The following is a 14,178-nucleotide window of genomic DNA, read 5'->3' as shown; positions in this document are numbered from 1 at the left end:
AAATACAAAAGAATCGTGTCAAACACAACAGATTGTTTTATAACTTAAGTCCGAGCAGCACGCTGCGCCTGTGGATCTATGCACATAGGTGAAGGTTGCATTAAGAGACATAATGCAAGTACCATAGTGCCAGTCCTACACTACTGTATGTATCTACTAATCTCTCAACAAAAATGCTGATATCTCTCACAGACCACACATAAATGACAGGTATAAAAAGGATTAACGGCGCTTGTCAAACAGTTCAGTTTAAGAGTTTAAAGTCCAAACCTTTTCATCTATTTTGATTAGACTATAGCTCAGTTCCAAAACCCAATGGGCTGCCATATTGCTTTCATCAGCAGCTGCCTTTTAAGGCATGGAAACTCATAAGTACGCACTACATAAAGCATGCAGAGACTTGCAATTAATTTTTAACTGAGTTTGATGTACAGTTATTAAGAAAATGGCAGAATACTCTAAACGTAAAAAATACAGAGCGCACAAACACTGTGAAAAATAAGCATATTTTGAAGTTCAATTATATACTTTTCAGTAGTAATGTGAACATTTCTTTCACCTCAGCCATTACATTTTGAAGGATTTTTTTACTGCCCTTACCACAATGCATTCTGGGATTATATTCTCTGTAAAGGATATTTCAAATTTTGCAGTTTACTTTATGTACTTATTTTTATGTAGATCGAAGTTGAATGACGTCAAACCTGATATACCTTGTGAAATCAGACCCAACAGCGCACACTGTGAATCATTATTATAAGCTTACCGTTGGAAATCATGATAAGATATAGAGACCATTTTGAACACTGATTCTTTAAAGGGGTGGTGCAACAGTGTTTCATGCATTCTGACTTCTTTACAATGTTAAACATGCTGGCTTCTCATGCTTAACATGGTCAACTTGTGAAAAAACGAGTTGGACGTATCACGTAGTATTTCTGTGCTCGAACCACCCCCCTAGGCCTCGTTTGGGTTTGATATATTTGATCAAACTAAATACTCTTCGAAGATTAGAAATATGCAGTAGGCTAGTACTCTATAGAGCTTGTCAATCGACGTCGCGCCGTGTTGAATGTTGCGCCATCTTGGGAGGATGGCTGGTAGTGCGCTCAATGCAGTGTTTTGTTTTTCTTGTTTGATTAGGAAATATAACTATGGTAGGTCGGTCTTGCTGTTTTAAAAACTGCAATAGCATTACGCAGAGTCGTTCAGGAAAAGCCCATGGTTCTTTCACTTTCCATTTCTCCATATGTCAAACAAAACAAGATACGGTACATATCAAAACAATAATAGCAGTGGAGTATTATCCTCCCAAGATGGCGGCGCCACTGCAACATAAGGCGTGACATCAGCTTCACGTTCTCTATAGGTACTCCAGATTAATATACGATTGGCAGAAACCTCTGCTTTAATGTACTTGCTCAATAAATAATTGTTGTTTTTATCCAACAAAAAAATGACAGATTTCATCTTTAACTTGGCTACCTTTTGTATCAGCCTTTGTCTATGTAGGCAGCTCACTAGGTTTTGGAATCTTGTTTATGTGCCACTTTGGAATTGTAATGCAGTTTTAAAGCATGTCACCAGTTTGGTAAACAGAGAGCAGCTGATTCAAAATGCATTGCAGACCAAGAACAAAACCACTCACGACAAATATAAGATGCACTGAAAAATGGATTTGTTCTCATTAGGTTAGTTGTCGAAGACCAGTGCAATCTCTTATACATGTGCAAGCAATGTTATCTCATCCCTCTATCTACTCCTGCTTTTCTTCTAGATACGCCTTGACACGTTTGCGCACATAGAAGGCAGTGAGTGCACTGCAACAAGCCGTGAAGATGAAGAGAGCCACCGCATCGTGAGCCAAGTCACCATGGAGACGTTCATAGAGAGTTTTCCTCTCGCTGTAATCCAGTCGTACCGCTTCAATTTGCACTAGGGTGCAGAGCACAAGGAACACGTGGAAGATCTGATGGCCCTGTCCGATGAAGTCGCAGCATCCTGGGAACCAGCGCTCGGGATCAGGGTACGAGAAGAAGTAGGCGCTAATCAAAAAGAAGAGGACCTGATGGCAGTGGTAAATCACTGCCTGATCGGCACAGCCCTGTTCAGAGCTATAGCATTTATAAATGCGATGCAACACTGGACTGATATCTAAACAGTAGGCCAGGCCAGAGGGCACCACCTGAAATAGCTTATGAGCGAATTTAGGCAAGCTCGGGCTGGCGTACTTTCCGTAGCAGCACCCTGTGCACGACAGCCAGGCCAGAAGGGCTGCAGCTGGCAGGAAAAAGCTTCGCACTTTGCCGTGCCAATCTTCTTCGACTACGTAGTAGAAATGGGCCAGGGCGCTGCCGTATTGATATACAGCTACGCCCACGTAGTCCAAAAAATAAAATGTGTAGTGGGACAGCTCAGACTTGGCCGAGAGCAGGTGGGCCAGAGCGCTGCAGGCCAGGTAGGTGAACGCGGCTAGGAGCAAGATGAAAAGCGGCTGGGCGTGAGGGTCTCGCAGAAAGTCCACCGTTTCGGAAAGCTCTTGAAACTTGACTAAGATGATGAGGGAGGCCAGCAGGTGTGTCCACACATTTACAGACTCATTATGCCTCTGGAACAGAGTAAGGAAGTAGTAGCGCCAACTCTGGTCAGGCAGCCTGTAGCCCGTAAATATGTGTGACTCACGGAAAACCCACGGCACATCGGTGATCCTAACAGTACAAGGCAAAGTAGGGAAGGCTGACTCCAGGAAACGTGGGATCTGACGAAGTTGCTGCGCGTTGATAAACAGCCGCCCAATCTGCTCCATCACAACCGTCGCCATGGTGGGAACTAAGCAAGCAGCAGTCTATTTTGAGATCTGTTTGGGAAAAGTGTTCAAGAACAGTTAAATATAACTATTGTTGTGCATTTTAACGGCTTCAAACATATTGCATTCATAAAAAAGAAATCTGAATTTAACAGTTTGTAAATATATGACGTTTCCTTATCTAACTATTTAGGGTGGTTAGCTTATTTATATTCATATATGTGTCCCAGTCTGTAGTTAATAACCCAGGTAAAGTTATTTTTATCTTTATAAAATCATAATGTAAAAAATGTACTGTGAAAATATAACCTTGATATGTTTAGTATCGACTCAGTAAGGCCATGTGAAAGATTGAAATCTAATTTGATGGATTAGATTAGGGGACTCGAGCCTGGTTTTCACAGACATATTTTATGCATAAAAATGTATAAATTACAGTAATCTTCTAATGCTGCTAACATTCACAATAATGTGTATTTGTTAACAATAATGTATTAGCTAACATGAACTAACAAGAAACAAAACGTTTAGAGCATGTGTTAATTCATTACTAATCAGGGTTTTTCCTGCATAGAGAAATTGGAGGCGGCCGCCTCCGCCAAATATGTCGTTCCGCCTCAGGCTCTCGCCAAAACTATGTTGTGAGTCTTCACAAGAAATGCTGCGTGCATTTAACAGACTGTCATTTGTAATTGCAGTTACATTTAGTGATGGGAAGTTCGGATCATTTTACTGACTCGGACCTTTGAGTCTCGTTCAGCAAAATGAACGAATCTTTTTTCGAGTCATATCGTTCATTTCGTTCATTTTAGCAAAATATAATTCAAATGTTACATGTTACTTTCCTAACACATCTACTACTTATGCAAACGTTGATCACATTACAAACAATACAAAACTATAATGCTGTAAGAAACAGAAAAGATTAATTCATTGTTTACCTGGGTCTTTAGTCTATGATCAGCTCACCACACCTCTTATCTGACAAGTCCTCGGGTTTGACTCGTTCGTTCACGACGTGACAGCTTCGTAAGCTAAACCAATGCAGTCTGAGCCGGAAAGAGAATTGATTAGTTCACCTCTCGAGTCTTCGGGTTCGAGTCGTTCGTTCATCACGTGACAGCCCCCTATGCTTTACCAATGCCGTCTGAGCCGGAAAGAGAATTGATTAGTTCACCTCTCGAGTCTTCGGGTTCGAGTCGTTCGTTCTTTTGTCAAAGGACCCATAGAATGTTGCGCAATGCGCATGCGCGACTGGACGAATCACTCCCCGAGACGACTCGTTCTTCCCGAGTCACAATTAAAGATTCGTTCAAAATGAACGAATCGTTCAAGAACGATCCATCACTAGTTACGCCACAGTGGAGGCTGTTTCGTTATCAGCACACTGAGGCGCTAAAAAGAGTTGCAGAACAAGAGTCAGCCCGTGTTTCACGGCTGTTTGTTTTGCATCTAACTACTTTTAATTTCTTGAAATTTCTTAAATTAACATTACGTACATCATTGTAATGTCTTTAGCTGTGCAGTTGGATCGTTGAATCAGCGTATACTGTACACAGCGAGTTCGCCAGTATGAACGCACATTGCGTTCAGAACGACTCGCACACGAATGACTCATTCGAAACGATTCATTTAAACTATTGAACTTTTCAGTCACTAACGAATATAAGAGATCCTTGAATCATTTAAAGTGAACCACAGAGAACGCAAGATGTGAATGAGCTTTGCTCATTAAGTAAGACTGGTTAATTCAGTTGGCTATTGTGGGCTGAAAGTTAGTTGAAAATGATAAAAAGCTTTATTTGATTTAAAAAAAAATCTGTTTGGTTGAATAAAAGTAATGTTTTATATAACTTAATAATTGTCATTTTTATCTAATTTTATTAGAACTTTTAATATGTCAAACTCAAAGTCACTTTGGTTAAGCCACTTAAAGGTACGGTAGGCCTACGTGTGTGTGTACAAGATCAGGATGGCACCACCTCCGCCTCATTTTGAGCCAGGACAAAACCCTGCTAATACATATTTAAAATCAAAAGGTGAAACTGTTAACATGGGTAAATGCAAACATTGAACTAACATGAACAATTGTATTGGCATTAGCTACAGTAACATCAACAAAAATCAATAAATGCTAAAATACTATATTGCTCATTGTTATTTCATTTAAACAGTGTGTTTCAATGTCATTTCTTTTATGAAAGCAATGTAACTAAATGATCATGGTTCATTATGAATGCTCATCGTTCACAAGTCATTTCTGTGTCAACTTAAACAGAGGTCTCCGAGCTAAGAATTTTCATTTTTGTGTTTTTTTCCCAGGTGAAAGAAATACCTAAATGTTAGGGCTTTATTGCAGACACCAAAAGTCAAGCTTGTTAAGAACCCGAAATGTTTAACACATCTTTTGCACTTTGAAAAAGGAAATAAAAGTGCTTTTATCAACTTTTAAACAGACAGCACTGGCATACTGCAACGAGGAATGCTAAATCAAAAAAAATCCATCAATGTCGATGTAGAAATAATATCGTATTTTTAGTAAATATACTGATCAGTAAATATTTATACCGTACATTGCGTGTAATGCTTTGGCTTGCATCACTGTGTATGTTTTCTTTAAAAAAAAAAAATTTACACGGAATGACACGAATGTAAAGGACAAAAAACCTGTAAAACCTGAAAATGACTGCACGTAATGTTAAGCAGTGAGATCTTGACACAGAAATGACATCATCGCTTGCGTAACATCAGTTTCTGGATGAACATCCTCGTGTAACGTTACACACATTAAACAGAACAGAAAAACCTCAGTTGGACCACAATGTATAGCAGAAAAAAATATACCTAGGAATAAAAACACGATTTTATGATGAGGTGGTCGGCAAAATATTGTGAATAATTTAGTGATGGCATCCCGAAAGGCAAATGAACCCCCCACACCCTCACGCCGTTCCTTGCGTAAAATCTCGAATAGAAACGTGAGACGCCGGAAGCGCAACAATAAAACGTTTACAGAAAAATATACATCTACAGGTGCCCGCATTAATCAAAAACGTTTACTAGCTTAAGCGGTTCAGATGTTTACACAGCTGTCGAAAATAATAGACGTAATTTTATCACCGCTGTAGACGGTTATTAGCCTATCCCCGTTTCTACACAAATTCGGCGCGTGTCAAAAAAACCCCGTTTTGCCAAGCTATGATTTTAAAAACTCAGATGTGGTGCATGTTGATGGTTTATTTGTAACGTTACGTTTATTCTTTCCGTGAACACAAAATCGGTAAATGAACTGGTTTACCTTTAAAGAGGATAATCCCCTCAGCCACTGCTGTGCATTTATCCGCGCCTTCATATGCGTCTCTGGGAAACAAACTTAAACAAATGAAATATCATGATGGGAAAAAATCGCAATAGAATTTGTTGAGAGCAAGAGGCTCCTTCAAGCTCTGCAGTACCGCTGTCAGTCAGATGGGCGTTATGCAAAGATTGTAGATTGACAGGAAAATCGTACAATCAGAAAGGCTATAGATAGTAGCGTCATCGTCGTTGATCACCGTGACTAGCCAATAGGAGACACTCCCTGATGTAGCAACGCCCTGTGACGTCTGCATCTAGTTTCTTCTTTTAATACCGCCTCCATAGCTCTTCATTAAAAGGCGATTCAGGGCTGTGGCAAGCAACGAGACCTCACAATGAGGTAACTACAATTGTGCTCGTGTGTGTTATATTTTTGACTAGTTTTGGGACAAAAGCCACAGGAGTACAGTGAATGGCATACTGGGGAGGTGTATATGCATTTTAATATCATTGTTGGTCATTTTAATAACCAGACTTCCCCCAAAGTCCCCTCTTGACCGCAAATGCAATTTTGTTATCATTCGCCTAGCTATTGTCAACATATTGAGAGTGCATTGTTGTTTATTTCTCGTGCTTATTTCATCGCCCACACAAGCTCTCTGGCTGACAATGAGTGTTTGTCAATTAAGTCAGTGGTAACAGAGGAACAATGTTTTTCTTTGTAAATCTAGACACAGTAAAACAAAATAGTACTTTCTCGGTTAACAGTAGCACATTCCCATCCACTTTGTCGAACAAGACAGACCAAAAAATGTCATCTTCAGTTTGTTGTAGCTCCTGCTTCCTTTCCAGTGGTAAAGAGTTCTCGAGGCGAGTTTTCAGCAAACTACCCAATGAAATGGCATTTCTATCTACAATATTTTGAGTGATTAAATATGTCATAACTATATCCAGGAATAGCAATAACAGTGGCTGGTGATTTGTTTTTGATGAATGATTTCTTGATTTCTACCACACAGACAAGCAAGTGATTCGATTTTGATTTTATTCACTTAGAAAAACATGTATTCATACAACATGTTACTAGACATGATGTACTTTTTTGGATGCATGTAATTGCTTCTACTAAGGGAGTTAAGAATTTGGAAATATGGTATAATTCATCTTAGAACAGATCGATGCACTATTTCAGAACGCATGTGACAGCATGTGAACAACAAGCCATTGATCACAGTGGATTGCAAAGCTGTTTTACAACTGCCATACATTTGCATGCAGGTTTTTACACTGTTTTTAACAAACAAACACCATTTTAGCATTACTAAAGTCGTTTGGAGAGATGCTTTTGGAAACGTTTTTTCTAATACCGTGTCGACAAACTTATAACCACTAGATGTCAGTACAGTTCACATACAGTCTCTTTTTGCTCAGTGCTACAGCAATGAAACAGTTGCAACATAGCAGACTTTCTGTATGACTGTTGAACACATAATAAAGATTTTTGTATACTTTCAAATCTTTTAAATAACATCAAATTTCTCACAGGAGCACAACAGATGGTTTTGTTCGGCGTAAATCACTACAAATGTATGAATAAGAAATAACTGTGGATGCCAAAATGTTTAGTGTTAACTCTAAGACTACAAAGAGCATATCAAAAAGTTTCCAAAAACCTATTTCCATATAGAATGAACTGCTATTAAACTCCATAGTGCCCACATTTCATGAAGTTACTTTACTTCATATTACACTGACTGGCTGCTTAACAAAGAGGCAGCGGCAAAACTGACACAATAACAAACAACTGTGCAACTTTATTAAGCTCAAATTGACATACAAGGAAACAGGTAGACTTGCACAATGCAATATACCAAGTATATATTAGACCTATGCATAACACAGGCATGCTTCCCTATCAGTAAAACACGGCTCTTTTAAAGGCTATAGAGCTGCAGCTGGACAAATCTACAGGTTGGAAGGGATGATGAAAGACATCTGAATACACACAAACTGATGAAAAGTATGTTGTGCACCAGCTTTTCATCGAAACCCCTTAATAAAAAAGTGGCAAGTACATGAATCCAAACACGGGAAACTGGCCATGTAATGGAACAAAAAATAAATCTTTGGATACATTAAAAAACCCAATACTATACCCTAAACGAAAAGGAAAATGAAAGCGGGCCCTTAGTTGTCACCCTCGGCCTCATCTTTCGTTTCTTTGTTCTTCCGTACCTCCTCGAGCTTCTTGTCCTAAAAAACAAACATTCATTATGCGATATCTGATTCAAAACAGAATTAACGAATTGCAATGTATATTATATATATGCAGACATTTATACATACCTTCTCCTTGAATTTCTCATTCATAGCTGCCATGCGTGCTGTGCGGTTTTCCTTGTTGGCTTCCATTTTCTGGTTAAGCTTTTCCTCTGCCATCTTGCTGAAGTTGTTGTTCTCTTCCATTGCTTTCTGAAGGACCTCTTTCTCATGCTCTCGTTTCTCAGCCAAGTGCTTCAGGACCTCTGCCTCGTGGTTCTAATAGGAGTCAAAGAGGGAGAATGCATGACCTACATGCGATTCATTATTAAATAACCAAACATTAAACCTCTGATGCTTGCACAGGTACTGTGTGCGTGTTAATGTTTACCTTGCGTCTCTCCTCTGCCGCTTCCAGTTTTTTCTGAATCTCGTCCAGAGATACCTCCTTCTTCTTGGGAGTGGACAGGGGAAATTCACCCTTGGCATCTGGGGCCGATGGACTCAGGATGACTTCAAAAGCCTGTCCTGAGGCACGCTTGTCTAGTTCCTTAACCTGAATATCTGTAAACGAAATGGCATTCCGTTTAATAAACCATGTTCATTCATCTTTGCAGAATGACTTCATCTAGATTACAGATGTAATCTCCAGCCCACCTCCAGAGGACGCCATTGCACTTCAAACCTTGACGGTTTCGCACACCTGCCAAATAAAAGCACAAGATAATATAAGAAATCGACAATGTTGGCACTTGTGTGATCATGAAAACAACTCATGCTTCAACGGTGCTTTCTTTTAACCATAAGTGGATCCCTAAATCCCACTGTTAACAAACATCAGCTTTTTCTTTATACATTCATACTGAGACATGTGCTGAGAAACTACTACTAGGGTTTTGGGAGTGGCTTCACAATAGTCATGTATAATTAATTTGTAAATAATATATTTTGGAATCAAGGCAAGAAAATGAGAGTATAAAGCAAAAACGATGGCGTATTGCATTGCCAATAAGCAATATATTCTTTATACTGAAAGCCAAGAAAAAATCAAATCCCTGCCAGCCATCTATCAGACGATGCTGCCATCAGCCAATTAAACGATAATCGTTCAATTACAATGTACAATATTGGATGTCCATGAAAGCTGGGATGAAATTTAGAGAAAACATCTCATCTTAGAGACAAACAATCTCTTGTGTAGGGTGATCCAAACGGCCATTGAGAAATTGAGAAAACAAAGGGGTTGTTGCGTAAGAACCGAACAAAGACAACAAAAGCAGCCATCCTTCGGCTCTTTCGGTGTACAGTCAGATATTAAGCATTAGGAAAACAAGTCACCTTCATTAAAACCTGTCAACAGGGAAAACTCGATCACTCGATGGATGAAAATAAGCATTCAGCCCTAGTGTCTGTCCGGTGGGATTACGAATCTCATCTGGAGACAATAGATGGCTGAGATACACCCTGAACCCTCTTAATAACAGATTATTATGACATGAAATAAATAATGCCACAAACTACTGTATACTATATTGCATAAGACTAAGTTAGAAAATCATGCTACTGCGAAACGCAATCGAAAAAACGACGTTATGGATCAGCGTGTCACCCGTTTCTAGCACACCAGATCACACCCAAATCTCTCCGTTTGCACGCCAGACTCTACTGCATCGACGTTATCATTTTTATATAATAATCTCGGTGTCTACATGCAAAATGCATATTGCTAAATGTGTATTAACAAATGCCACTGATGCACATGAAGGTAATACAATGTGACAGCAGGTTCAGCGCGTGCACATATAACGAAGACAAAAGACGTCCATACCCGACCAGGTAAACTCATATTTTATTTCATAAATGGTGAAAAGGTGGACTGTTTTGAGATTTTAGGTCAAATAAAGGCCATCTTTTTTTAGCCTGCTAATAACAATAACGTAGTAACAGCATTTGCACCAGCAAGATCTATACCAAACTCAACTGAACGAGACTCCTCGTGCACCTTTAGCCTACGACGAAAACCACATTTCAACGAATTTCGGGCGCTTCAGCGACGTGAATTTCGATGGCTATTGATGTACTTTCGAATTGCGTATATTAAATAGTGAGATATTCTGTTAATAACCTAACAGAATAGCTCAGACGTCCGAATCTATTATCTAGACGCCCCCTCCCCAAAAGGGGGAAAATGCGTCTCAATGAAATTTTCAAATGTGAACACTTGAAAGTATGCGCTTGACACTTTTAATGCCTGTCACACAAAAACGTTTGCGATGCAATGCACAATATTCATTTTTGACAACAACGAAAGCCGCTTACCTTTAGATGCACTAGATATGAGAGCTGGATGCAACCGCGCGCAGATGACTCTCCGCCTCGGCATCAAGCGTTCGCGCAAAAGAGGACCAAAATCTGCTGCGTCACATTCGAATGTGGCCAATCATCGTCGAGCTGAGCATTATGGGATGTGTAGTTTCGCATTCGTTTCTTTGTACTGTGCAGGTTCATCTGTGGGTTCTCTCTCGCTCCTGATAGGCTCATAGTAGATTTATAAACGTTGCTGTTTTTGGAGAGGTCATTTTTTTCATAGTGCATTTTGCATGAATAAATTGCAGACATGGACCATCTTCATATCTCTTGTTAAACTGCACCCTTACCATTAAAAACGATCTTAACCACGATGTCTACCATGGTATTTCATAGCTTTTTGATTTGTTGTATATCATAAAAAGTAACGTACAAGCTACGTTAGATTTCTTCATCAATAATAAAGGAACTTGCATCTGCAGTCATACAAAGCTGTTTACAGTCAAACAGTGTTCTTAGAGCAAAGCAACAGTATGCTTGTAACAAATTGTTTGGCGTGAAGCATTATGCTACTTAACAGTTCACTTGGCTTTAGTGATAATTGTTTTGCTTCAATTCATTCTGATGCCCCAGTGAATACTGTGTAACTGTGAGACATAAACCTTGGCTAAATGCTAGAGCTGATGGTGTCAGCACTCAGGCTGGAAGAATGTATTGTGCTGAGTTTCAAGCTGGCTGAGTTTTACTGTCCTCTGGCTGGTGTTTGTATCTGTTTCACTGAATGCTGTTGAAAGCAACTCTGTATCTTTGAGTCAGTTCCCTTATATTGTTTTACCTTAAATTTGAGGCTATTAATGCAGTTATAGAACATTACATATGTTTATTTAGCATATATTCTTATCCAAAGGCTTGACAAAAATATGCATATTCAAGCAGTTATCAATGACTTTATTAAATTCAATTCAATGAATCAGGCCTCAGTTATGATATTTTTCTTAGGCCTCGTCCCTGCTCATCCCTAAATGTGCTTGTATCATCCTCTGCCAGTCTCCTCCTGCCCCACCCTGGATCTCATCCGGTTTGGGGGGGGGGCAGATGGTGGTAAGAAAGGGAAGGGGGAGCAGATGGTGAAAGATGCCTCGCCCTGTCTAGGGTCTCTGGTGTCTAACACAAAGACACAAAGGAAATATAGGGAATTCAGAAACCCCCTGCCAAGTACAATTTTTGTTGTTATTACTGGGGGCAGAATAAATAGTATAAATAGAGTACATAAACATAACTTTCATAACTATAAAGTACATTGTTGTGTGAATTTAATTTAATATTGTACTCAAACTTTGTTTAATTTGTGAATTGTTTGTGAAGAAAAAATCATATTGAGTATATGATGCCAATGTCAATTTGCCATGCAAAATTGTACATTATTGATTTTTGTGTGTGTGTGTGTGTGTGATATTTCAGTTTGGTCCTTTTTCAAAGCCAATTTGTCCACAGCCAAATGTGACCCATTTACCAGATGTACTCAATGTAAGATAGACGTAATGCCCAAATGCATCTATTTTTTAGCTAAGTGTGTGGGATCTTTTGGATACATTGCCTGCAGACAGTAGGACAGACGCTGTGTATTTCATTTCCCTCGCTGAGAGTGACCCAGTTTACAGAACCACTGGGCGACAGAAAAAATCTCTTAACACTTGTCTGAATTTCTGCCAGCCTGTACAGATACATAAAAATACATCATCTTAAATGCTGATGTGCTTCTGATGGGTAATGCTTGTAATGTTAAGGTTTCCTTTGTTTGGGACATAGATTTTTTCATTGCGTAGACTGAAGTCATCTTTTTTCCATGGATGATGTCATGAAGCGTAATGTCATGGTGTTATGTAACGTTCCTCTTCGTCTGTTATGGTCCCATAAGGGCTATGCCCCTCCCCCACACTCACAAAAATAACATACTGCATGCACGTGTTTTACACACAAACACATTCCCTTTCAATAGTTTTCTTTTTTGTCTTTCCTTCACTGACCTGGGGGAAGACATACCTATACATAACCATTATCTAATAAAAACAATTTAAACATAAAAATAAAACATCATTCTTCAAAATATCTTCCCTCGTGTTCTGCGGAACAAAGAAAGTCACACAGGTTTGAAATGACAAGAGGGTGAGTAAATGATGCTTGAATTTTATTTTTGGGTGAACTAGTGAACATAAGTGTTGTGAATAGCGGCGCTATACTAATAAATGTGAATTAGATTGAATTAAAAGTACACTAGATGGCTTTAAAGCTAATAGTCAATAACTAAAAGTCCAATTGTGATTTCATGTTTTAAATAATTCATATGTTTTGGCGAAGGGGCGCAAAAGGATGACATGCATATATGAAATGCGTTACTGTACAAGAAGCCCCCCTCCCCGCTCTTTTACCAAACACGTCCCCACAAATGAGTTGTGTAGGCATGCGAGTTGAATGGCTGTCTCGTGTTCATCTGTCACAAATGTATTAAGAGGTTAATGCAGTGTAAAGCATTAGGTTGCCATTACAGCCTGAGATGTAAGTTTAACATGTGCGCTGTTCAGCCTCCATTAGGAGCTGAATGAACTGATGATAAATTATAGATGAATAAAGCCCTTTTCTATGATGGGCTCTTGCTCTCAGGACTCTTTTTGCCCCTTTGACCTAAACTAACATGAGCTGAAATACTTAAGCAATTTTTGCATGAAAACATGTTAGATCACAGGTTAAGACACGGTCGCAATTTTCTGCTTATGTAATACAGTACATGCATGATGGCCCAATGGTCAACATTCCAATAGATAAATGCTATTGAACATTTGCTTTCATAACGCATTTAAAATGTTTTCTGTTCCCTTACTGGTACCTTTTTATAGTCTTTATATCAAACAAAAGACACAACTTAGACTGTCTCAGCCCTAGGCGTAAAAATAGCTATTCGTGAATCTTTGAACTTTCACATGTCAGTCTACCCTTTTCTCTCGTTTTAATAGGTAACTTTGTGTTCATACATTTTCTCTACAAATAAACTAAATATTTCGATGAAACGTTTGTAAGGAAATTGCACACAAAATTCTTATTATGGTTATGAAGGCCAGAAAATGTCAATATTGATATTCAATTCAGACCACTGCCCATGGCTTCTATTAAAGCTATTTGTCTACATAACTGTTTTATGACTGGCTTAATGCAGTCTGAATTAGCTGTTTGGTTTTTGAGGTTTTTCTTATGACTAGTGTATCATAAACTGAACAAAATGTCTCCTTCAGCATGATCCAGGGGATTTTTTATCATCCATTCATGTTGCTCTGAGATCAGCCTAAAGAACGACATCACTGACCCCAACAATGAGACCGTAGTCTAAACTCGACTGCCAATCTCTTTGGCACTTTTCCTTTTGTGTTTCTCCCAGTGGTGCCCAAGTGGAAAAATACCAGAGAACTGTCTGACGGTTGCTCCAGTATAAAGTTGTAATCCTGGTGGCCGTTACG

At 39.1% G+C, this 14,178-nt stretch overlaps 2 protein-coding genes across 3 annotated transcripts; both read right to left on the bottom strand.

Annotated features, from left to right (window-relative positions):
- Positions 1–616: 616 nt before the first annotated feature.
- Positions 617–6,299, bottom strand: paqr7b (progestin and adipoQ receptor family member VII, b). Of its 2 annotated transcripts, none has more exons than XM_057340125.1 (3): positions 6,105–6,299; positions 3,748–3,953; positions 617–2,857 (listed from the first exon to the last, which is right to left on the bottom strand). In XM_057340125.1, the coding sequence occupies exon 3, from the start codon at positions 2,819–2,821 to the stop codon at positions 1,757–1,759; it is 1,065 nt and encodes a 354-aa protein (XP_057196108.1). In that variant the 5' UTR covers positions 2,822–2,857; positions 3,748–3,953; positions 6,105–6,299; the 3' UTR covers positions 617–1,756. The 2 variants fall into 2 exon arrangements, with proteins under 2 accessions (XP_057196108.1, XP_057196107.1); XM_057340124.1 differs by having other exon boundaries at positions 3,748–3,855.
- An 832-nt stretch (positions 6,300–7,131) lies between these two features.
- Positions 7,132–10,769, bottom strand: stmn1b (stathmin 1b). The gene is made up of 5 exons (XM_057340980.1): positions 10,682–10,769; positions 9,020–9,065; positions 8,754–8,926; positions 8,450–8,641; positions 7,132–8,356 (listed from the first exon to the last, which is right to left on the bottom strand). The coding sequence occupies exons 2-5, from the start codon at positions 9,033–9,035 to the stop codon at positions 8,291–8,293; spliced, it is 447 nt and encodes a 148-aa protein (XP_057196963.1). The 5' UTR covers positions 9,036–9,065; positions 10,682–10,769; the 3' UTR covers positions 7,132–8,290.
- Between the last annotated feature and the right edge of the window lie 3,409 nt (positions 10,770–14,178).

Source organism: Triplophysa rosa, linkage group LG8 (assembly GCF_024868665.1).
Source record: "Triplophysa rosa linkage group LG8, Trosa_1v2, whole genome shotgun sequence".
Taxonomy (NCBI): domain Eukaryota; kingdom Metazoa; phylum Chordata; class Actinopteri; order Cypriniformes; family Nemacheilidae; genus Triplophysa; species Triplophysa rosa.
The sequence above is the reverse complement of the archived record's forward strand: the minus strand, read 5'-3'. Positions and strand labels throughout refer to the sequence as shown.